This window comes from Idiotropiscis lumnitzeri, unplaced genomic scaffold, assembly GCF_059441095.1.
Source record: "Idiotropiscis lumnitzeri isolate Australia: NSW breed Sydney's pygmy pipehorse unplaced genomic scaffold, RoL_Ilum_1.0 HiC_scaffold_339, whole genome shotgun sequence".
NCBI classification, from domain to species: Eukaryota; Metazoa; Chordata; class Actinopteri; order Syngnathiformes; family Syngnathidae; genus Idiotropiscis; species Idiotropiscis lumnitzeri.
Genome location: NW_028283877.1, coordinates 1 through 26,145, shown reverse-complemented (window position 1 = coordinate 26,145; position 26,145 = coordinate 1). Strand labels below are relative to the sequence as shown.

Genomic DNA, 26,145 nt, shown 5'->3' with positions numbered 1-26,145 from the left:
CGTGTCAAAAGTGCCACTACCAACTGTGCGTACTTACTTGCATTGGGTAATATTCTTGGCGTTTATGTTTTCCGTGTGGTCCCGGAAGTGCACACGAAGGTGATTGGCTCATGTTACAGGGTGAGTGAAATGTTATACTATGTGAGATGCGGAGTTGTTGCGACAGAGAAGTTGAATAAAGCAGTGCAGTTGGCAGCCTGACGTGTGTGAGATTGGCTGACTTTATTAACACAAAGCAAGACACATTGGGCACATTGTGGAGAAGAAGAAAGAGATGAAGAAGAAGGAGACAAATAAGACCATAATAAGCGCATTTGAAAAGTAAATTTGCCAGCTATCGATTTTTGAATAAACCTCTGACGTTAGCGTCTCTCCCGCGGCGTTATCATGATTGGACGCTTTTTTTTTTGGGGGGGGGGGGGGGGGGTGGAACGGGGTAACTCAACCACCGGATTGACCAGCAATATTCAATCTGTATGTTTGTTGGATGAAACCGTTCTTTTCTCTCCTCAACGCTACCCATGTAGTTGCACAGCCAACAAAAGCCGCTGTCTGGCCTGAACCTATCAAAAAATATAAAAAAATACGCTATATAAAATAGCGACATGTAGCTAAAATGGCGATACATACTAATGTTCTGGTAAAATGCTAATTCGGAAAACAATAATACCTCGAAGATATACTTCTTAGTAGACGATACATTGAAACCCCCCCAATACAATTCAGGTTGGACTCACGTAGGAAGTACTCTGAAGCGTCGGCCTCATAGTCGGCGTCCTCCGGGAAGTGATCTATCTGTTTGCACATGCCTTTGAAGGAACCTGACACACACAAAAAGAAAATGTAATTGAGCACTTCAAATAAACGAATCAAGGAAACAGCATGTAAAGTTTACATGTTGAACTAATGATACTATGCGTGATACGGTGTCTGTTTACATTGTAAACAGACACCGTATCACGCATAGTATCATTAGTTCAACGTGTGCGAATATATTTTCGTCACACTGCTCAACCCGCATCACGATCCTACAGACGTGTTTTCAGCTTAGAGCTAATCCTGCGGGCTTTTTGAAAAGCTCAATTCATTATTAAATAAGAATTAGGACAAGCAGTGCATATAAGCAGAGCGGAGCAGGAGGGTGAAGTAAAGTAGCCAGCAGTTTTTATAAGCCTTCCTAAACAGAGCCCTTAGCTAGCCTTGATAGACATAAGTCGTACTTGTAATTGGACATGTAAGGATAGGTTGCTAACACGATGATCTGCAAAGATAGCTTACTAAAATGGCGATATGTAAGGATGTGTGACTAAGATGAAAAACATGCAAATGTAAGTTGAATATGTGGGAGGATACATTGCAAAAATGATGTCACAGGAAGAAATGTTAATAAAATTACAGGATTGTGGTAAAACAACAATTTGGAATGATGCTACTAAAATGATGATACGGGAATATCCATCCATCCATTGTCTGTACTGCTTCTCCTCACAAGGGTCGCGGGGGCGCTGGAGCCTATCCCAGCTATCTACGGGCAGTAGGCAGGGGACACCCGGAACTGGTTGCCAGCCAATTGCAGGGCACACAGAGACGAACAACCATCCGCACTCACACTCATACCTAGGGGCATTTAGAGTGTTCAATCGACCTGCCATGCATGTTTTTGGAATGTGGGAGGAAACCGGAGTACCCGGCGGAAACCCACGCAGGCACGGGGAGAACATGCCAACTCCACACAGGATGGCCGGAGCCGGGATCGAACCCACAATCTCTGCTGTCTCTCACTGTGAGGCCATTGTGCTAACCAGTCTGGCCACCATGCCGCCCGATACGGGAATATGTATTGCCATAATTATGGGAAAATTCGTTGCTGAAATTTGGATTGGGCGAGTGCCAATACCAAGTATTTGTATCGGGCCAATACCGCCCTTATTTTAAGCTATCAGGGTCTCGAGGAGGGAGCTGATACCACAGATACGTAGGCGAAAATCTGACATTGAGTTTGTCCTGCTCAACATTAGTATGCGGGCGGACATTTGACACCTCGACGAAAGAAAGGCCTTTGTTAAAATTTTGTCATTGTGTTAAATTAAGAGGTCTAGAGATACTCTGTATTAATGACTACTCAATTAGTGAACACTCTTACTGGTATCGGTCTGATTTAAGTGGTATCGAACATTCTTCACTGAAATGACCATAGAAGATATATTGCTAAAATGAAGATGCAATACGTAAAGACGTAGTTAAAATTAAAATATGATACATCAACATGTGTTACTAGAATGATGATTTGTATGAATATGCTGCTAAACAACAAGGATGCATGATGACTTTATGGCCTTTGGAAACGGGCCTTGATTGGGAGTCAGCGAGTAACTAATATTGTGTCTCGTGAACGATGTCTGGACTACACTTCCTGCCATGTTTTGTCATGAGCACTACAAAGGAAGTCCAGAAATAAGATGAAGATGAATAGACGTATTGGGGATGATGGATCAACAAAGCTGAGTCATCTATTTAAAACATGACATCATATGGTCCTTTTTTTTTTTTTTTTTTAACGATGGAAATCTCCTGCTGAGCTTTTTATGTGTCACTGTGAATTAAATCGCTTTGCAGTCCAGGCAATCTATTAAGAACTGTGGTGATTTCGAATGAAACCCAGCATAATATTTAGTGGTAGTGTTCTGTGATTAGCGTATTACATCCAGGCAAGAAGCCTGTTGATGTTGAACAGTATCTTTGAACACAAACTGACTGCAGCAGTATATTCTCAAGCTTGCATAAAACTGTGTGTGGAAATATATAAAATGATACTACATGAACATCCGTTGCCTAAATGGCAGAAATAATAAAATAATATAGTAAATATGTTGCTAAAGTGAAGATATTTTGGTAAAGATTAAGATACTTTCCTAAAATGCTTGAAAATATGTTGCTAAAACAATACCTAAAACTGAAGTTGCGTTTTAATATTTGGCAGAATGCTCATACAGGAATTGACAATAATGGGAGATATTTTGCTGAAACGTTAACTAGTCAAAGTTATGTTGTAAAAATTGTAATATGGAAAGCTATATTTATATAAAGAAGATACTTGAAATTATTTTACAAAAACTTTCAGATATAATGCAAAAAACCCCAATGTAACTGTTGAAATGGTAGCGCATGACGATAGTGTGCTCGAACAACATGTGAAGCTACATCGGCAAATGCCGATACAGAAAAACATAAAAGTATCACGTTGATGCTTCAGCGATGTTAATTGCTCACAGAGAACGCCTACTGCTGTGTTACATTAACACGTCTTTAACAGCACAGGGGTCAGCCAATACGCTGCCCTCTGATTAGCTCGGGTCACCAAGGGCTCATTGCATTGGTGTAATTCATTGAGAGGAAAAGGCTAAAAGGAGAAGTGAATGATGGCCGTGTCCTGGTGGGCCTCACAATAATCGCATGTGCTCCATGTTTAATAGCATGTGCATTATTTAACAGCACACTGATATGGTGATGATCGTCACACGGCTCTGCACCCACACTGGAGGTGGAGGACGGCTATTCGCTCTAATGCAACGCAAAGCAATGCAGGGCACACACCAAAGAAGTCAACGGCAGCACATTATACACTTTGGATTGTTTTTAGATTGCGTCGTCATGCATCTTTAGAATCCCAACCTATTTTTCTAATCTCCTTAGACTGTAGTACATATATCGCTTTGATCATTGCATAAACTTCAATATCATTATTGTTTGATATTGTCATATCAGCAACACATTTTCCTGTATCACCCTTTTCATGTCTTTTTATGTTGTTTGTGTATCATTGTTTAAGTAATGTGCAGATTTTCCCAGAACGTCAATTTACCAAAATATCTTCCCATATCCCAGTTTACCAGCATATATCTTTAGGGAATTTTTTTTTCAACATTTCCACTTATCATCATTTTAACGGCATCTTCCTGTATCATCATTTTAGCGACATATATTCCTGTATTGTTATCTTAGCAAACTATCTTACATATTTTCATTTAACCTAAATATCTTCGCATATCATCATTTTACCAACGTGTCTTTGTATTTATATATCGTTTAAGCAATGTACAGTATTTTCATGTATCATCATATATTTTACAAGTATTTACCGTATCATCGTTGTGCTATTTTATTTGTCAGTTTACAATTTTTTTTGTACTTATTGTAATTTTTGACTGCACTATCAACTTTTTAATCAACATTTTATCATCATTTTAGCAAACTATCTTAATGTATCGCCATTCTTTGACTATCGCCAGTTTACTCTACCAACATATCTTTAATGATTGCCATTTTTTTTCAACATCTTCCTGTTTTATCATGTTAGCAACATATTTGCTTGTATTATCTTACCCAACAATCTTGAACTGATAGTTTAACTACAAAATATCTTCCTGTATCAATATTTTACCAACATATCTGACATTCCGTTTATGTATTTTTTTTCCAACAACTTACCAATGTCACATTTTTTATATATCATACTCTATCATCATTTTACCAAATTTCCTTGGTAGTTTACCAATGCATCTGTAAGTTCACAAATCCTCATTTTGCCAACATCTTGCCTTAAATATCATTTTAGTGTCGTTCTTTTTAAAATATCTTTCACTATCGCCAGTTGAAAAATATCGTTATGTCATTTTAGCACCATCTTTAGCAACCCATTTTTCCACTTAGTTATTTTAGGCACATCTTCCAATATTGCCATTTTATTAACTTAATTTCTGGGATATTTTTGGAAAGATAACATCAATATGTAAAGGTATGTTGGTAAAATGAAGTCCTTTAAAGATACTATTTTACAAAAGGATGAGGATTTTGCCAGAATGCTGAAGATATCCACCCGCCTGAATAATACACAAGCCGGGAGCGCAATGACAAGTTCCCATAAAAAGCACGGCATCATCTGTGTGTGCATTTCACACCTCAGGAGGCTGCTAAGTTGTCGCTACGTTCCCATCCCGCGTCGGACATGTCGCCCACATGAACGCCTTGTGTCGCCTCTGAATACTTTATACAAAGTGGCCTTTTGTGGCTCACCACAATGGGAAAACACAGCAATGCCCCTACCCCCGCCCCAACCCGCAGACTTTCAAAAGTAGGTCTGGTACTCGTGTCTCCACTCCACTAAAATGCTTTGTGGCCGACACGGCGAACTTGCCTAAAGTGATTCTTCCCTAAGGTGTTGAGAAAGTGTACTTTCCCAAATCACAAATATAAACAAGGGGAACAACATGACATGAGATTTTGTCTCAATACTACAAGGACTATATTGTTATAGGCTTGGTCTAATGTGTTTTCTTTCATGTTCATTCATTCATTGTTTAAAAAATAAGTTGCCCAGTGATATGTCAGGTTTGTTCGAGTTGCTGCTCATTACATTATAATATAATATTACTAAATAGTCATGAAATATATTCATTTCAGATTCTGTAATTGAGTGGGAAAATGTCCATGAATACAATACTATTATTGTTATCATTTTCTTTATTGTTCATTGATATCTAAATCTTTTGAAGAGAGCCATAAAATATGTTAGTTTCCTTCTTGTCCTGGCGTAACTATTGGCTCAAAATACAATTAAATTACAACAAAAAATGTCAAAATAATTCAACTGCCATACTAGACTGTAACTTCATGGCACAGGTACATGACCACACAAGATATAAGCGCAGATTAATGGAGAATGACACTTTATGGGCCGAGTGTTAAAGAATTTTATCGGTTGGGCAGAGCTAGCGCATCATTTCCTTTTGTCTGACTCGGTCATGCTGCTTCACCTTCGCTTCGTTTAGTCCAAATTTTTCAAACTTTGTTCGGCTTGATGGCGTTTGGCGGTCGGCAGATGCTCGTTTTTATCACAGTAACCAATGCATTACATTGCATCACACTTAATGTGTACATTGGTGTACTGTTTCTCTGCTGTAATTATGCATTTTTAAAGCCTCTGGCCGCTAAAAGGCTTTGACATTGGCTATTAAAAGAGGGAAGGTGAAGTGGCCACAGGATGTTTAAAGTGAATTTAATGGATATAAGCGATTGGAGCTGACCTCAGATTAGTGAGCAAAATAAACGTGGAGATAAACTAAATGATAAAGAGCAAAAGAAGACAGCAAATGTAAAAGAAAAAAATGTGTTTACCGTAGCTCTAAGGTTAAGAATTTTATAAAAATGCGGCCATGAATCATAACTCCAAATATAAAGTCCTAACTTAGCCCCCTAACAACCCCTAACCCCAATCACAACCCCACATCCTAACATGAACGTAACCCAATATCGTAACCTTGAAGCTAATAACAATCCGTAACCCAAAATCCTAATGGCTGACACTAACCCAAACCACTGGACCTAAGTCGTCACCTGAAACACACGCTGTAACATTAACCCAAACTCCAAATCTGTAAGCCTAACAATGATCCCTAACACCAACATTGAAACATCAAACCCAAACCTAACCTTGAACTTAAAAGTAACCCCAAAGTTCTTACCCTGGAACATCTAACACTAACTAACCTTTACTCTCAAACTACTAAACCTCACTTAGTGTGACCTTGAAGGTAAACCCAATCCCCACCCTCCAACCCCTAAGCCTTTCTCCAAACACCTGACTCTAACTGCAACCATTAACTTTTGACCCTGTAACCCTCACCCAGAGACTGGTTTAGATAGAATCAGAATCAGAATATCCTTTATTGTCATTGTACTCAGTGTACAAGGAGATTGGAGAGCTCCCCTCTCCAGTGCAATATAACAAATATTTTAATTGAATATCTCAATTAAATTAATTAAAGATTAAATAATAAATAGAGAATAAATGTGAAATTAAAGGAGTACAGCTTAATGTCAACTGCTTAGCTATGAAAATTGAACTCATTCTACATGTCAGTATGTTAATGTTCCTATTAGATCAGGCCACAATGAAAAGAAGGGGGCCCTACGACAGAGCCCTGGGGGGTGCAGTACAATCTGGGAAAAGTAGCATGTTGACTTACGCACCCCAGTTCAACTGGGAAAACAATTTTGCCTTTTATCACATCACCTCCTTTTGAGGAACACGGTTTTACGAAACATCAAAGACAAACCCAAATGTTGGCGTCGCTATTTCTCCATTATTTTTTTAAATGATCAACTCTTCATCAACTCTTCACGTTCTTGATGGGCTGAAATGGATGATTTAATTGCAGTTTGGCATTTTGCTTAAAAAAAACATTGAAAAAAAAAGAATGACTTTTGAATACTTTCTGGTTATTTTTTTTCAAACAAGCTTAGCCATAACAAGTTCATATGAATGTTTTGTTTTGGATCGTAAAAATGTTTGCCGACACTGTGGTGTGTTTATATGTTTTTATTTTTGCTTTGTTTTGTTTTATTCCTGTGCTCTTTTATGACACAGTGAATCCACACTCATCTTAATTTGATCTTTATGGCCTTAATTCGTCTATTGACTCACTTGAGCTTAAATTGATGACTGGGAATTAAGTATCAGGCAACTTTTATTGTCCTCCAAGTGCCGTCGCAGGGACTGGGTAACGCTGAGTCAACTGTTCATATTTGTGTCCTAGTGACTTTCTCAAGTTTGAAAATAAAAGTTCTTTGTCAATGACAAAAATGGCTCCCCTGTACCGGGAATTGCTGTAAAAAAAAACAACCAAACAAACAAACAGTTTTCCACTTTAAACGAGTCAGTCTTTTCAAAAATACTATACATACAGAAATTTTAACCTTAAATTTTGCAATATTCTAAGCCTAAATATGGAAATAAATAAATAGCGACAAGGGCTCATCATCTCAGTGGCGAGACATCCTTGCATAAATTTGTAAGATTTGAGCCTCCATGGGTAGTGAAATTAGGTAGGCATGTTTATCATGAGTAAACCCTCAAAAAAGTCACACCGCAGAAATTGAAAGTCTAAAATTTCTTGCCGTCCCTCAAAGACAAACCTGCCCTTGTTTGTCCATTTTTTCCCAAATACAAACATTGTATTCTAAACAGATGAGTGACTTTAAATTGCAAACAAATTTTTTTTTTTTTGTCATTGCATATGGGTAATCCATGGAGAGACACCCTTGCAGAAAACGAAGGTTGGTTATGCTTCATGGTATTTTGGTAAAATCAGTCTCTAAGGTCCCTTTCATTCAGCATCCTAAAATTTGGGAGACATGTCTGTTATGAGTAGGCTCACAAAAATCCTCAGGCAGTCATGCCCGCAAAGACACATAAAGTCCGACATTTTCTTTGAAGCAGCCATTTGATGGTCAATTTGCCTAAAAAAAGACTTGGTCATGCACCTGTGAATTAAAAATAAATAAATAAATAATTCAATATGCATGGCTATTTGAAGTCCACAGGATGTCTGCCCTCTTACTTTGAAATAACTTTATTAGCGGAAAATTGGCATTGTGAAATATTTTCAAAGAGACACACTTTTGTGGAGCTTTGATATTTTTGGCTATTTCAAAGAAATATAGTCAATATTTAAAAGCTGCATTGTCTGGGAAAAGTGAAAAAAAAATGAAAAGTCTATTTCTTAAGACAAAATGTCCCAGGGAGGTCTTAATGTTTAAGCTGCAATGCAGGTCACATGACCATGCTTAGCTCTCTTCTGTAGTAGCGGAGGGCGTGTCAAGCTACAGTGCACACATCACAACAGGTTACAATGGGCGTGTGCGTGGGCGTGTGCGCGTGCGTGAGTGTGCGCCTCTGCAATGCCGCCGCAACCAGGTGTGTGTCTTTGTGTGTGTTTGCGTGTGCGCCGTCAGCCATGTTTGACAGGTTCGACCGCTATGAGAACGCCAGGAGGTTCATCCTTGTTTGTGTGGGGGTGTGCGTGTGTGTGTGTGTGTGTGTGTGTAAGGAATGCAGTAGGGGGGTACGAGTGTGAGTGAAGGGAGGTCTTGGTTGGCGGGCGGCGAGGGGGGAGGGAGCGAGAAGCGGGGGGGTCTATGACTCATCCACTGCATGGGCCTCTGGCTCATTGCTCTGCCTCGCTCGCTCGCTGCATAGCAACGGCTGTTCAAAGGCTCATATAGATCCATAGCAACCAGCGCTGATAGCATAGTGGCCTATAAACACGGGTAGAGCGCCACACACATAAAACTGGTCTTTCTGCTACTGCAGGGGACTACACTAGTGACTTTAAGGGACCCTCTTTGGTTCCTCTGATGATGCAGGGATGTGACGCCATAACGTGACTTTTTAGCCATTTTGAGGGATTTTGCAGCTATGGTCAACCTGATATGCTAGCAGTCGTGGCAGTTTTTGTGGAGAGCTCAGCCCTCAAAATCGAGTTTCACAAAGCAGCATGAAATTTGGCAAACATGTCTATCATGAGAAAAGTCACAGAATAACTTGTGCCTGAAAAGTCAGAAAGTCACTCATTTTACTTGACTTTACGAGATTTTTGAAAAAGTCATCTCTCAAAACGAGATCCACATCAAATGATTTTTGGGGGTTGGAGTTATGTCTATCATGCACAGCAGACCTGCAAAAAAATCTCAAGAAGCCATGCATGAAAAGACAGGCTGTCAGCCATTTTGATTTCAAGAAGCCATTTTCAGTTCGCCAAAACCCTCAGAAGCCCCCAAAACCGAGTTATCTCACCAAGAAGAAATTTGTAGTGTCTGTTCTGAGTTATATGAAAACGTCTCAAGAGACCATGTCTTAAAAGGCAGGAATTCTGACTTTTGGGTTGGAAGCATCAATTGGTGATGGCAGCATACAAACCCCCAAATTGCCCTGGCAGCACCTTAAAAGCAACTTTATGACGACAATTCATCCCCTGAAGCCAGTTTCACCAAACAGCATGACATTTGTTAGGTATTCTATGTGTATCATGAATAATGCCACAAAAAATTCAAGATGCCATGTCCAGAAGGGTAATAGAAGTTTGGCATTTTACTTTGATGCAACCATTTTGGGATCAATTTACGGTACTGTCACTTCCCCCCAAACCAATCTGTGCCACTTTTAAAAATTCACACCATGGTACCATTTTCACTCAATAATATGACATTTGGTCGGTATGTTTGTCATGAGTAGAACCACAAAAAATGAAACAACAAGAAGCCAGTCATTGGGTTTTGACAATGTCATGTTGGATTCCTCACAAATTTGAAATGGAATTGAGATGGACATTTTTTGTGATACATTTAAGTTTTTTTGGGTGGATGAAGCACAAGAATGTCGTTTGTTCATTCGCCAAAAAAACAAAGGCTCTACAAGGAGTGTTATTTATTCCTTCCCATCTCCTTCCACCTTCCTTCTCCTCCCACTCCCATCACACCTTATGCCTCCTCATCCTTTCCTTTCCCGCATCAACCTCTTCCTCACCCCATCCTTCCTTCTTTCGCTGATTGTTCTGTTTTTTTTTTTTTTTAATCTCCTTGAAAGGGAAGTAGATTTATGTATTTTACGGCGGCGTGCCTGCGTAAAGACTTAGAGGTGTTGCTTTACCGCGAGGCTAAGCAGGAAATACTCAAATATGACAAGCTAGAAAATGTGATTTATGAAAATAACACTGCAAAACTTCTTCTTAGCTTATTGTCACAATTAGCAAATGAGAGGACTTAAAATGCAGCGCCTTGAAAGTTAAGGAAAAGGAGTTCCCCTCACGAGTTTTATCAATCAACACATCATGTCAATCATAACATAACACGTAAAAAACTTTCAAGGACATATGCCCAAAATGAACAAGAAGGCAGACATTTGGATTTGGAGCCGCCATTTTGAGTCAATTCACTCGTTAGTGGACAGCTAGAAAAAAAATAGCTCCGGGACCAATTTTGCAAATCAACACGAAATTGAGTATACGCGTCTTTGAAAACAGGACGCACAAAAAAGTACAAGAACCCTTGCCCGAAAATGATCAGGAAGTTTATTTTGGTTTGAAACAGCTATTTTGGCCAAATTTACTCATTACCCAGGCAGACCTTTTTGTGTGAGCCTGGACTCAACATGAGACTGTCACTGTTCTGCTGTTCTTCTGGTATCTATTGTATATGTGTTTATTTGTTTTAATTTGTGCTCTAATTTCCCTCTAATTTATATTACGCCATCTGCGAAGTGCTTTGTTACAGCTCCAGATGTTGAAAAAAATGTGTCATAAATAAAGTTGGGGTGGGGACTTTTTGTCATTTCAGTCGACAGAAGCAAACACAGTATAAATCTGAATGCCATGTTTCGACCAGTGGGCGTGCCTCGACCATATACTTTTGAAGAACATTTTTGAGTTGACTTTCCCTTTAAAGAACAAGGGTGAATCTTTTGAGTAATACAAATGTCATGAGTAATGCACCATATTTTGGAGTCAGCCAGTCCTCCCTCAAGCATCTCCAGTTGGTCCAAAATGCTGTTGCTCGCCTGCTAAAATGGAGCTTGTAGAAGGGAGCACATAGCTCATCTATCTGATTTATACTCCATTTACAGCACTTTGTATGCAGCGATGATTGTATTGTAAAAGTACTTGAGAATAAAATTTAGTTGAGTTGAATTAAAACCCCTTGAAAGTTAAAAAAAAACAAAAAAAAAACAAGCTCCTGACAACAGTTTAACCAATTGACATCAGATTGGGTTTAATGTGTCTATCATAACAGGCTGCTCAAAATAATCTGAAGGACCTCTGCCTGAAATTGAAAAAAAGTTTGAGGACACATGGTGCAATGAACAGTAAATCATCCATTTTGGTTTGAAAGAGGTTGGAGTTTTTTAAGGCAAACCACATTGAATTTGCGAAGCACGTTCCTTTCATCCACTTGGCCGTTTATTGGTCTGCACGTGGGTTCAGCTGAGTCGGCATTCAACACTTCAAAGGCTGATTAATCTATTGATTATTCACTCACATGTCAAGTCGGTAAAGTGTCAAAAAGTTATCGAGTGGCCATCCGCTACATCAAGGCCAAAATGGCGTCTTTCCGCTTTCTTTGGTGAGAATAAGGATGTTTATAAGAAGATGACGATTGTTGTCGCTCAGACTATTTGGCGTCTATTGATTCCACTGAATGACAATTCATTAGCCAGTTTTTAATCATCCTGGAAGTAGGGACAATTAAGTTGACCCACAAAAAATGGGTGACAAATTAACTAATTTTACGTTTTGCTCGCCATTTTACATTTTGATCACAATTTTTTATCCCTTTTTTTGTTTCAATCATCATTTTCCATTTTGGTTCATTGACTTGTATTATATGAAGATATTTCATATTTGAATTTTAGTTTTTTCACTTTTTGATCCATATTTTGTGTTTTTAATGTCATTTTAAGTTTCATGCATCATTTAGTAATATAATTCTTTTTAACATTTTACTTGATTTTAACTTTTCATTTTGAAGCAAACAAATCTTTTTTTGTTTTGTAAGAGTCCTTTTGTTTTTAAAATGTCATTTGATTTTCATCTTTGTTGCAGTTCTCATTGCAATATAAAGATTTGGTCACAGTTTTGTGATGATGTTTATTTAGCGCCATTTTGTATTTTCAACGTCATTGTATTTTGATCATCATTAATTGTTATAAATAATTTAGGATAGTTTTTCACTTTTAGTGTCACTACTTGCTTTGATCCAAGTTTTTTTTTTAATTTGTTCTTGTCGTTCTTCATATGATTTTTATTTTCACCATCATTCTATATTCCGATCATCATTTTTTGTTTTGATAGCCACTTTTCATTTGCGTGATTGTAATTATTTCATTTTGATTGCAATTTCCCAATTTGATTTTTTGTTTTGTTTTGATTGTCATTTTTCTTTTTGATTAAAACATGGCTTTGATTGGAATTCATAATTTTTAGCCTCATTTGAGGGGTATTTAGTTCACGGAATTTTAAAGTGTCAACATTTATTCAGGTTATGATCCTTAATTTAAGGTTACAATTTTATATATATATATTTTTAATTATTCTAGCATATTTTTTTTCTCTTCCTCACTTCTACTCAACCTCCTTCTCGATTTACTTCCCTTTTTCGATCCTGCCCACATTCTTTAGGATTCGATTGTGGCCAATTAATCATCCCGCCCCGTGAGAAAGGGAAAGAGTGAGAAAGTGAGCGAGAGAGAGAGAGACCAAGAGAGCATGATGACACCTTCACAAGATGTTAGTCACTGTTCGAGCTCTTGTTTGTGGATGACTAAGCCCCGTTGTCATGGTGATTGTGGTGCGCCCCCGCTGGATCCTCCTCGTATCATCCTTCAATAATGAAGATGATGAATGGTTATTATTATTATGAACTATTGTTATGTTTGTCTCAATTGGGAAACTGATTTGACTCCTGTTGAAGTAGTAATCATGTAATCCATGACACCGGGAAGCAGTGGATTTGCTCATTATTAGCTTGTCCTTTTCACATAGAATTCCAGAACTAAACTGCAACATTTATTATTTGGTCACCATTTTGTAATTTCATCACCATTTTTTTTTCATTTGTAACATGTTTTTCCTCTCTGAGGAAAAAACAAAGAGTTGTTTATTTGCGGTGACGGGTTTATGTGTTCACATGAATGTTTGACTGTTACAAATAGATATTTTTTGATGAACAAAAAAGGAGGTGTTTATTTAAGGTGTGGTATCTGTTCATTTGGGTGACGATGAACCACAGATCTTTTATTTTTTGCGTCATCACTTTTAAAATCATATGAATTTGATGGAAGAAGTCAATATTTTAAGATTGTGTATAATTCACTGCTCTGTTGTTCTTATAGTATCTATTGCATATGTGCTTCTGTGTTTTAATTTGTGTTCTAATTTCCTGCGAATTAATATAATACCACATGGAAAGTGCTTTGTTACAGCTCCAGCTGTTGTGAAATGCGCTACATAAATGAAGTTGTATTGTATTGTATTGTACTACCTGTTTTTTTCTAAGTGGAAAATACAAAAGGTGTATATTGGAGGTATGCTGTTTAATTGTCCATGTGTTCAATGAGACTTAATTATCAGTATTTTTTTAATTGTCACCATCAAAACAGGAGTTTTTTTTTTTTACTTGTGGTGTGGTTTTTATTTGTTTACATGGATGACCACAATCTCAGGTTTTCACTGTCATGCAATACAATACAACTTCATTTATACAGCGCATTTCACATCGACATATTTTCTAGTGTGGCATTTCTTTGTTCACACAGAAGAAGACAAAACTGCCATTTAACGGTCACACGTCTATATATGTTTTAATCATCATAAATAAAATACAAATAAAAAACAAAAAAAGATGGCTTTTATTTGAGATGTGTGGTTTATTTATCGACGTGGATGACAAACCTGGTGTTTGACTGGTACCCATCTGTGTATTTTTTTTTAAATGATAATCACCAGACATTTTTTTCGTGTGTTTATTTCAGGTGTGGTGTTGATTTGTTCATTTGGATGACATCAAACGTGGTGTTAAATTGTCACGCATCTACATTTTATTTTTTTTAAATAGTCACCTGTTATTTTCTGTGGGAAAAAACAGAGTGTTTATTGGAGGTATGGGATTTGTTCATGTAGTCGATGACAAACCTTGGGTGTGTGTGTGTGTGTTTGTGCGCGTTTTGTCCTCCCTACTGAATGCATCATTGGCAATCAATGGGCTAATGTCTCATATAACACACACAGACTTGCGTGTGCATGTGTGTGTGTTACGTTGTCTCCCATCAGCGTGAGGGCACACTACTACTCATGTACTACATCTTTATTTGAAGGCGTGGGACCTGTAGAGCAATTTAATACAATATTATGATATATTTGCGGTGAATATGGATGGATGGATGGATCTAGCTGGTATCACGATATAGCTTCGATTTATAACATTTACATAAGGTAACCGTGTGAAATTTAAAACCACTTTTTTCAGAATTTTACTCACTGATACTGAGTACTTTTGATACTTTAAAATTCAAATAACACAATTATAGATGAATGTTGAACAGAAACCTTTCTTTCTTTCTGAGGGACATGATTATTCGGCAATGTGTCAAACTGCCGCAGTTGCACTAACTACTGGTAAGGAGGAGTTGATTTTTTTTTTTTCTTTGCTTAAAGTATCGTTGCGGACGACACAGAGGTCGACTGGTTAGTACTATGGGCCTCACAATGCCGATGTGCACTGTTTGATTCCGCCTCTGACACTCCTCCTTCCCCGTGCCTGCGTGGGTTTACTGTGGCTTACTCCCACATTCCAAAAAACATGCTTGGTAGGTTGATTGGACATTATTATATATATGGTATTGCCACTCACTTATCCCAACCATGAATAATACATCACAATATCTTCAGGACAGATAAAGAGAAGACAAACCGATATTTGATGCTAACGGATTAAAACCAATACTAATCCATAATGACATGACTGTATTGCTGTTTTGTCACTGTTGTTTGACAGAGATATGGCGTGTTTGTTTTTGGTCACCGACAATAGTGAGTGTGTCTGGGTAGAAATCCACACACACACGCACACACAGGTCACTCCCTTTGCCAGCGGGATGACGGCACAGGCGGCCTGTCAGCACCTTCCCGCCAAGCGTTAAAGAGGGCGCGCGGAGTTGCCAGCAGAACACACACACGCACAAACACACACCCGCACACACACACCCACACACGCACACCTACACTAGACTGCCACGTGAAGCAACAACAACGATCAGGTGACATCACTGTGACAGCACACAGGATGCTTCATGCGCTTACTGGCTTTGTTTTGAGCGCGATGCGCATAATGCAACCATTTTGCAGTGTTTATAGGTTTGAGTAGATGACCAACTTTATATATATATTTCACATGTTTGTATCGTAATAGAGGTGCTGTGTTTATGTCTGAGTAGATGACGATCCTCAAATTTGTATTTTGTAGTCAAAATGTATTCTTTGTTCATCCAACAAGAAAAATTAGGTGTTTATTTGTGGTGCGGCATTTATTTTTTTTCAAGTGGACCACAAACGCTACATTTAATTTTATATTAAAAAGAAATGTAATCTTATTTTATGTTTTGGGATAAAAATGGGTTTATCTGAGGTGGGCATTTATTTGGTCAAGCCGATGACAAGATCAGCATTTCCGGAATCAGTAGAGTCCGGTTGTTTTATGAAATCCTCCACTAATCTGGTTAAAAATGTGTCATTGTGGCGTTCAGCTCCACTCTTATTAAACAGTTTCCCACTTCTGTCCCAGAATGCAAATGCTACAGTCTGGTGTATTCCCAACATCTTATGTCATTCTTCATGAACTAGGAAGTAATCGACTTATAATTGTTGTTTTTAGTAATTTCGAATTTTCCTCATCAACCCAAAATGGGGAAGTCGCTTGCCAACCAAACTTCAGAATGCATTTTGGTATTTTGACATTTTGCTCTCCACCTCACAATTGAAAATCTAGTTACCTCCAAGCGTTTAAATGTTTCTTGACTGTTTCCTGCCTACCTATGAATTAGAAATAGGACGTTTTCATCTGTGTTCGTAAAGCAGGAAGTAGCCAACTTACCAACAAATGTTTTTGTTTCTGTTTAGCTTTTTCTAAATCACTGCACAATCAAAAATAGTATCGTCATCATATACAGTCTCATCCTCCCAGATCAAAAATTATTTTCACATTCCCATAAATCGCTCCCAGCTATCTCTGAATGCAAATCGTATATTCTCTGGACGGTCTATTTGCCGCTGCATTAAAAAGCTGTTTAAAAAAAAAAGGGAAAAATGCATAAAAGACATTGTGGTGCGTCTGCACATCTTAAAAAGAGTTTAACCTTGTGAGGTTCACTGGCTTCAGATGTCCTCTGTAAGAAAAATGATGAACGTGTGCGCGCGCACACACGCACACACACGCTCACATCTCATTCCCAGAAACATATCTGCTGTCACACACACGGCGGCGGCGTGATGGAGATTAATAGCGGCACTTAGAACCCGCTGAGCTCCACCTGTCATGGCCCGCAAACCCTCAGGGCTGCCGGGCCCGGCTCCTTGGAACCAGACTCCGGCCCGGGGACAGATCCATCACGGGCAATTTTGTCACGGGACACTACGTTAGACTCGGCAGCTGGACCGCCGATGCAGGACAGGCCGTGATGACGTTACTTCTAATCACTCTGCTTGATTAACACCTGGATGGAAATTTTAACGTGTTAAGTTCAATGTGCTTTGTCTTTGATGTTTAGAATGTAGGTGAGCGTGAACACACGTAGGTCTACATGTTGTTGTTTTTCTGTTTTTCTTTTAACAAAGATTAATTGATGGAAAAACGCAAGTCTGTGCAGGGTTTTTTTTTTTTGCTCAGGCCTGAGCCTTGTCTAATAGAGAAAACTGCTTTGCTGACCTCTTGTGGCATCTGTAGGCCATTACAAACCTTTTTGGGGTTGGTGTTCAATTCAACCTCATTTTGTAGGGGTACAAATTAATCATCTTTGATGTTTACAAAAACGTATGTGCATTGAATACGACTTTACAAAAATGAAGGTATGTGTACTGAACCCTACTGTCTTTGATATTTACAAAAACGGAGGTGCACTGAGGAATAATTTATCATTAATGTTTAAAAAAGAATCTAGGTACAGTTTTGAAGATTGAATTGTCCTTGCTGCTTACAAAAACAGGTGCATTGAAGATTATTTTTTCTTACGAAAGATTAGATAGAATACTCAATAAAAATACATTAGACTAAGTTGTCTTTGATGTTTGCAAAAAGGAGCGCTAATGACTAAATTGTCTTTAATTTGGTGCGGAGTAGATTGTCTTTGATGTCAGGTTTATTAAAAGGGGTGACCGAGGAGGGATCGTCCATTTTTCAATAACAAGCAATCTTATGTTTGCTTTTTTTTTAATTATTACATTAGCTCGCATGTTCAATGTTATCAATTTGTTTTGGAGACATCAATACAAAACTAAGGAGTTTAAAAAAAGCCTCCTGCGATAAGCATCACAGCCACGCCCCCGTTCCCTCCCCTTTCTCCATGGGAGTCACGCCAGGGACCGATCACAATCCTTCCATTCAAAGCCATTGTAAATATGTTGCTATTAACGATAAAATAACGGGACCAACCGGCCTCAAAGTGTATATAGACATCTCAACTTGGGCCCACTTCAACCTGTGAAAACCTCACAAAACGATTAGCCATTCCTTGACTGACTTACAAGAGAAAGAGGAAATGAGCATCTTAAATGCAGCTTCTGTCTTGTCTTGTCTGTTTTCTTTAATGAGTCACCTAGATATGCAAACACAATGCGTTACGAGAAGCTTTTTGTAAGGTTAATTGTGAGTCGGTCGTTATATCTTAATCTATAAGAGTTAGCTTGACTTACTTTGTTCACCGAGGCCATTCAGGGACTACAACTACACCAATCATCCAAAATTGACACGTCCAGTGCGGCCACACTCCTCGCTGGAGCTTCGCTGCGCATAATTTTTCTGTCCATCCATCCATTTTCTGCACTGCTTATCCTCACTAGAGTCATTTGCTGGCATGCTGGAGTCCAAATTTGAAATTTCACAGAGGCACGTCATTCGGGTTGTCCTGAAGCTACCTATCCGACACTGATGCCCCGAGAAGAAGTGCTGCACCGCAACGCGGAAGATTAAAATAAAAAAGAATTAAAAAAAAAAAGACCTCCAGTTCTTTTCGATGATTAGGTGTTCAACCAAAATTGACACCAACTCCCACCCGTGACGCCGACGGCTGCAAGTGGTAGTGGACGCGAACAAACTCGATGGCACAAGACCGCATATCTGTACAATAAGAACTTGAGAAGCTGCTTTTGTTGTGCTAACCTCGTTCGTTTACTGGCTGAAAGCCAAATTGCTGCCTATGATTACAAACATCGAGTAGTTTGATGATTACATTGTCTTTCGTGTTTATAGAAAATGTAGGTGAATTGAAATTGTCATGGATCGTTCAAATAAAGAACAAATGCAGACTCCAAAAACAAGTATGGGAGGTTAACGGGACACTCTAAATTGGCCGTAGGTGTGAGTGCGACTGGTTGTTTGACTTTGTGTTTCCTGCGATTGGCTTGCAGCCAATTCAGGGTATAGCATGCCCGCGACCCTCGTAAGGATAAGCAGCTTGGAACTCATGGAACTCAACTCAACTGTATTTAGAAAGCACTTTAAGACAACCACCACTGTTTGCAAAGTGCTATACGTGGAGCAAATTAAGTCACAACAACAATCAATAAAACAAATTAATAATGGAGACAGTAAACAGCACAAAAACAATAAAACCAAAATTTGAAGTCTCATGCTGAGTGAGAAGCGAAATGGTGCGCATTTCTTTTAACTCTTAATAACTTATACAATAGGTAGTTGAACTACATTCATTTTGTCTTCTTATTGTTCGCTATGTTTTAACTGATTCATTTATAGCAGACAATATTGTGTTAGATTGTTTTGTTACCTGACATGCTTTGGCGAGTCTTTCGCCTCCTTCTAAGTCCCCTCATGGAACATCAGCTGATAAAGACGTGTCACATCATGTGACACTCTGAAGAAGGCGAAAGACTTGCGAAACATGTCAGGTTAAAAAAACCCAAACTAAAACAATATTGTCATCTATAAACAAATCAATTGAAACATTATGAGTATTGAAGATTCTAAATTTGCTTTGTATATTATATAATTTGCATCAATATTGTATTTGATGTGTTCAAAATGGGTATGCGATGGAGAGTGAAGACTTGAAATTGTTTTTGATGCTTACAAAAATGTGTATGTTAGGCACTCTAAGGACTCTAAAATTGTACATGAATTTTGCCGGCATGTTAAAAGATAGTGTGCCTGGAGGACGGGGCGCAGGGGGTCCTCTCTTTTTTCTCTCTTCCTCAAAAAGCTCACCCCGGTTTTTGCCTCTCATCTCTCTGCAGAGTTCCTGACAAGGATGTTGCTTTTAAAACATTCCAGAAACATGCGGGGGGAGGAGAAGATAGTGCGTGGCATGGGATTTGGTGGGAGAATGAGCTGTGCCAGCAGGTTTCCTGTAGTTTTGATCACATGACATCATATAGCCAATCAGAAGACGGACGTCATTGTGACAGCAGCTAATTTAACATGCAGCGTTGGAAATCAAAACTTAAACACGTAAAAATAAGACGTTAAAAAAAAATGACTTTGAAGTAGCCTCAGTTAATATTTACATTAGATTTGCAATCAATGGATGTCATTAGGTTGCGCTATGTCATAAGATCCATGGCCAGAATTTGTACATTAGGTGCACTGATGTCTATGTTGTCTTATTTTTATAAAACACGCACGGAAAAGTCTAAACAGAGTTTCACTAAAGCATATAAATCGGATCCATTAAATCTTCTGAGATGTCTTTGATATTTACATACAGGTCTATTTTGCACTCTTGGCTAGCCTGAATTGTGTTTCAAGTTTACGCAAACATCTATGTTATGTGAAACAAAGACGTGAAATTGTTAGACCCAAAAAATTTATTAAGTATAATCATTTGCTGTTCACAAAAACTTGTTGGGTGGATTATAAGCTCCGAAATTTCTTGGATGAACACAAATAACTGTATCTCTAAAATATTGTGATATTGGCTACTAAGACTTCAAATTATCTTTGATGTTTACCAAAACTTGTATGTTGGGCTTATATATCCCTATAAATTTTCTTTCACGTCCACAAAAGCTTGTGGTTGGATTTATCCAAGAAAAAAAGCATACATTGCATATTTTGAAGACTCGTTATCTTTGATGTATACAAAAACAGCTGCGTTGACTCCTTTGAATGTTCTAAAATGTCTTGGGTATTTACCAGAGCTTGTAAGTAAGTCAGACTGACACCACTAAAAATATCGTTGATTTTTACCAAAAAAATGTGTACATCTCAGTTGCCACGTGGTAAATTGCTTTTGACGCTTAAATACTCGCGTTGGGCACAGAAAAATCTCCAAAATGTCTTTGATCATAACCAAATTTGTACGGTTAGGCCCACTGAAACCCTTAAATTGACTCTAATGTGTCTAAAAACTCCATCAAAACCTCCAATGTGTCTTTGATGAGAGCATGTTTGGCCCACAAAAGCACTAGATTATTTTTAACGACGACAAAAGTTCATAATGGGCACATCAAAACCCCAAAGTGTCTTTGAGATGTCCCAAAATTGTATAGTAGGCCCACGCAAGCCCTTCATTTGCCTTTAATGTTTACAAAAACTCATGTTGGGCACATCAAAAACCCCAACGTGTCTTTGATGTGACCCAAACTTGGACGTTGATGTTGGCAAAAACCCGTCCGTCAGTCTTACCAAAATATTCCAACTGTTTTTGATGTTTTGTAGTAACCTAGGGTACATCAGCCCTGTGACCGGCGCCATTAATTGCTGGAGCGGTGCAGGCGTTTGTGTCTCACCTTCCAGGCAGCAGGTCCTCCAGAGGCCCGAGTGCGTCATCACCTCCTCATTCTTCTTGCTGGTCTCGTTCTCGTTGTTGCTCTTGATCTTGCAGACGCCGCGCGAGTACAGCCAGTAGTCCGTTCCCACGGCGATGGTCATGAGGCTGAAGGCGGCGAAGGCCCCCACCGTGGTCAGCAGCATCTGAACCCCGCGGTCAAACACGCCCATGTTGCCGCATTCCACGAAGGGGGGGCCCCCTTTCCTCTTCACGTACAGGAAGTAAATATTTGTGAGTTTGCGTCGCCACGCCAGCTCGGAAAAGGGGGGGTGGGCGGCGGCGGCGGGCGGGCGGCGGTAGCGGGGGACCGCGGGGGGGGCGGGGGAATTAGGGGAGCTCGGGGGAAATCGTATGGTTGGTTTTGGGTGGGGGGTCGCCGACCAGGTAAGAAATAAGAGGAACCCTTGAAAAGGGGTTGGGGTGAGGGGGGGATTTTAGGGGGGCGGTCAAAGAGACGCCAAAGTGGAACAAGTGAGCAACCTAAAAAAAAGTTGATCCCACAGGAGGGAGGCCTACTTTGGAAGCCCTGTGAAGGCCGAACCCCCAATAACGGAATGGGGGCCTCTTTTTTGGACGTGAAACTAAGCTAATCTAGCGCACACACTCACACACAGAGTAGAAACTTTATGAGCTTACACATGGACCGACATACGGTTCTGGAAAACGGGCCACCTCAAAATCAGACTGCGACTACTCGGTTGTCACTTTTGACGCCCCCCAAAAATGACCCCCAAAATACCACCTTAAATCATATATGCTATAGAACACTATGGGTACAAAACTGCCATTTTGAAAAGAAGCCCACCATTGACGCCCCTCACCACATGTCAAAATAATCCATCCAAGAAAAGGAGAAGCTGAAGAAGATGCGGATCAAAGCGCAGCCTGCTTAGTTGCTTGGCCTTCCTCCTAAAATTCTGGTCCCCGGTTTCCATGCGGACTCCTGGAGGGGCGCATCCAGGCGGAGAGCAGGCCGGGCATCGGCGCTCATGCAGCCGACCGATGGAGCGCGGAGGCGGCGGTGGAGGAGGAGGAGGAGGCGGCGGAGATGGTGGAGGGTTAGCGGGACGACGCGCGAACCTTGCCGCATCCAGAAGATCCTTAGTCGGTCACCGCACGACGACGCGTCCTGGTCAAAATCACCCGGCGTCTTTTCTCTCCACCTTGATGATTTTTTTATTTTTTTATTTTGGTTTTTTTTTTTGTTGTTGTTTTTTTTATCTCGCTCCAGCGACACGTCAATCCGCGGCTTTCTCGCTCGTCTTCTCGGCGGAGCTGAGAGGAGAAGAAGAAGAGGAGGAGGAAGATGCTTAGTAGCTGAGGATGAAAAAAAATCGAGACAAGCAAAGAGGAAGAGGAGGAGGAGGAGGAGGCTGGCAGTTCATAAATAAAAATGTCCTTTTCAAAAAGTCAGCGCATCTAAAATGACATTTCGTCACATTTACCAGCATCTTCACAATTCATTCATGAATATTATATAAATATACAATATCTAACATCAGTTTTTTTAATTAAAAAAATGTAGGGAAATCACATTTTGGGCCGGTTCAATTGTTGATATTTTGGCACCCTTATGTTGACTGAAGTGCAGTGACATGGTGCCTAAAGATAAAGAGTCAAATCACGACGGATGTGAAGTGGCTCTTTTGGGCGACCCTAATTTTTGTTGTGCTAATTACACATGCGTTCCGTAGCACATCCATTCTTAGCACCCTTTTGGTTGGTGTTCTCAATAAATGGAAGTCGGTATGCCATTTTGTGTGGTTCCATTGATGCTTGAGGGTACCAAAATAACTGACCAACACTTTTGGGCATCCTTCTGTTTATTTACCCAAGCACTTTGGTAGTAGGCATGCCATCTTTTGTGCGGCTGCACAGCTGTTGTGGAGGAAAAGAACTGATCGATACCATACTACATTTTGGTGCTCGTCACGTTAGTGGTGTGGCACATAAAGGGTTGATCTTGACAGTTCGGGAACCAATTAAGAGCAGTAATAGCTATGGTACTTTGTTGTTGGGAACAGTACCGAAGTAAGAGATCCACAGTTTATCACTTCTTGGCACCATGCACATGCGAAAGGTAAAACCTGACACATTATAATGGCGTGCACGGGTGGCCACTGTGTGCTGCTCTGTTGTTGTAATGAGGAATACCACAAACCAGAATATACTGTACCACTTTTTGAGACCCTACTCAGTCGTGTTCACGTGTTCCCCGACGCCGCCTCGCGCTGCTGAAACGGACAGCTCCCGGCGTGTCTTGCCCTGCGATTCGTCGCCAGTGTAGTCATGTGACAGGGATGCGCGCGCACGCGCGCGCGCACACACACATAAAGCCGGGTAAGCGCGGCGCACTGTGGCGAACTGTGGACGGCTGGCTGGCTGCCCCGCAGCGACGCTGCATTACACCGCACTACACACTACACTGCACACACTTTGTATGTTCTCTGCTCACATTGTGCCACACATGAAGGCGCATGCTAATGGCTAGCGGGTGCAGCGCTTGTTGTTTTCGTCGTCTTTGTGTTGCTTCATGTTGATGCGTCCCACTGGCCTGCATGCAACTAATAGGTTTAGTGTTCGCTTTCCTTTGGACACTTGAAGGTTTTCAATACTAATTGCTGAGTTTTCCAAACGGGATCTATCCATCTCTCCTTCTATCTTCAAACAGATGGTATTATGTTAGTGGCATTAGCTTAAGCATTTACGTGACCGATTGTCAATCATTAACAGGTTCAGATTTGCTACAGATGTTAAGCATTTGTTAAACAAAAAGCATTTATCAAATGAAACGAGAAGCAGTGTGCGCAATTATGACAAGTGATTGTGTTTACTGGTTTTATTCTTCTCACATGTTTTATTAATATATTACTTAGTTTAAATGTTCATAACCTGCACTTCACATTTGCAACGCACTCTCTTAGTCAGTCTGCATAGTGACAACACTTCATATTTTTCCAAAAACACAACAAAACTGATATGGTTTGCCAGAAGACAGAAAACTGAAAAAAAAAATGTTTTCGCCAAGTACTAGAGAATTCAGTATTTTGACCTAAAAATGTTAATGAAAAACTTTTCTCAGTTGCCTTATTAGAAAATTCAAAAAGAAAACAAAATCAAAAACAGCAACAGTTTTGAAAAATAATTCTATTTGTGATTTTGCAAACATCAAAGACCCTTTAGGCCAATCCAAATAGCACCAATTACCCTTGGTCTTGTCTCTTCCCCCATGAAATGTGCGTTCACAACAAACAAGACCACAAACAAGGGGCGTATGGCTCTTCAGCCGGAAGTCAGACCCCAAACTTTCTAGATAATACACACGCCCCCTATTTTTATCAACATCATATTAAATTGAAGGTTTTCAGTTAATCAAATTGGTTAAATATACAAAGGAGTGAGAAATGAAGTATAGAGCATGTGTGTCTTTGATGCTGCTGTATATCTGCAGTCCAGTGAGGGTGAATTATCTGACTGGATGCTCTGTGACGAGGCTGCGATTTGACCTCACACACACACACACACCCCCGCACACACTCCGACACACACACACTCACACTCACAAACACACACATAAGCAGAGTTAGCCATAACCGTTAGCTGTGGGCTATGCGGTGCGCTACAAAGACTAGCGCACATCCTACACAACATTTGAAAGCTTATGGGCTTCAATAGCTACACTCTCCACTTTTAGCCTGGAGAGGTAGCGTTTAAACTCCTGCAGTTGACGTCCCACACACCCGCCCAGGCCATCCAATGCCGCCTCACGCTCATACTGTCTCCAACTTTAGTATTCAATCGTGGTAAATATCAATTGACTTGCTATGATATGGATTTAAAGGAATTTGTTCATCAGTGCACTACTGGTTGTCATTTTCATTCCGCTGTTTGGGTTAAGATTCTGTTCAGGATGAGGGTTCAGGTTTGTGGTAGATTAGTGGTTGTGGATGGAACCAGTATCCTTTTGATTTTCCTGAAAAAGATCCAATCAGAGGCAGAAGGTGTGACAAATGTGATGTCAGTCATTTGCGGAGCTAGAAGACCGGTCATAGTACTTTACTGAAATGGTGACGGAATATCCACCTCCGGAAACGTCAACGATATTTACCAAAAACTGTGTATAAGTAGCAAATTGATAGGGTCGCTGTCCGGCCGAGGCCGGAAGCGAAGAGTGAACTCCACAAACGCTGACCACAAGAAGAGTTTCAGACCAGGTGTTTATTGGGGCCGACAGAGAACAATCAATCCATATCCTCACTAGGATATGGACTAGTGACAAACATAGATTTAGGAGTATATATACAATTACAAGCGTCGCGAGCGACGAGAACAGAAAACGCTGGTGGACCGGGTCGCACCAGGAACCAAAAACGAGATTTAACTTAAAGCGCTTGCATAGCAAGGATAAACTACAAAATGATAATGGTCTTACCACAGAAGGGAAAGATGAATCCAAATAACGAAAACGAGAACCAAGGGCGAGCCGAAAAGTAGCTGAATCAAGAAACACTAGTGATGGGTCCAGCGACACCGAGGCGTCGATGCGCGCGCCGAGCTTCCAGGGTAAACCCCGAGTCGGTGCGCGTACTGCTTTGAGAAAGTCAGGTGACCACTACCAGAATCGTGTCGACACAGCGGTCGCGCGCCAAACTGTGTTCATAAGGAAGCGCATCTATCAACAGGATGGACGCTCAAAACAAGCATCGAGTTATTGGCACGTTACTTTGCATTAAATATCCGCAAGATGGAAGACGTCACTG

General features: G+C 40.0%; 1 protein-coding gene across 1 annotated transcript in view; it reads right to left on the bottom strand.

Annotated features, from left to right (window-relative positions):
- Positions 1-22,707, bottom strand: part of LOC148314295 (voltage-dependent calcium channel gamma-2 subunit-like) — a 35,042-nt gene extending 12,335 nt beyond the window's left edge. Inside the window, exons 1-2 of the mRNA XM_088287702.1 lie at positions 21,345-22,707; positions 738-821 (exon numbers count right to left, since the gene is read on the bottom strand). Of these exons, the coding sequence (XP_088143828.1) occupies positions 738-821; positions 21,345-21,555 (295 nt within the window). The 5' untranslated portion in view covers positions 21,556-22,707. The remainder of the gene's footprint in view (positions 1-737; positions 822-21,344) is intronic.
- Between the last annotated feature and the right edge of the window lie 3,438 nt (positions 22,708-26,145).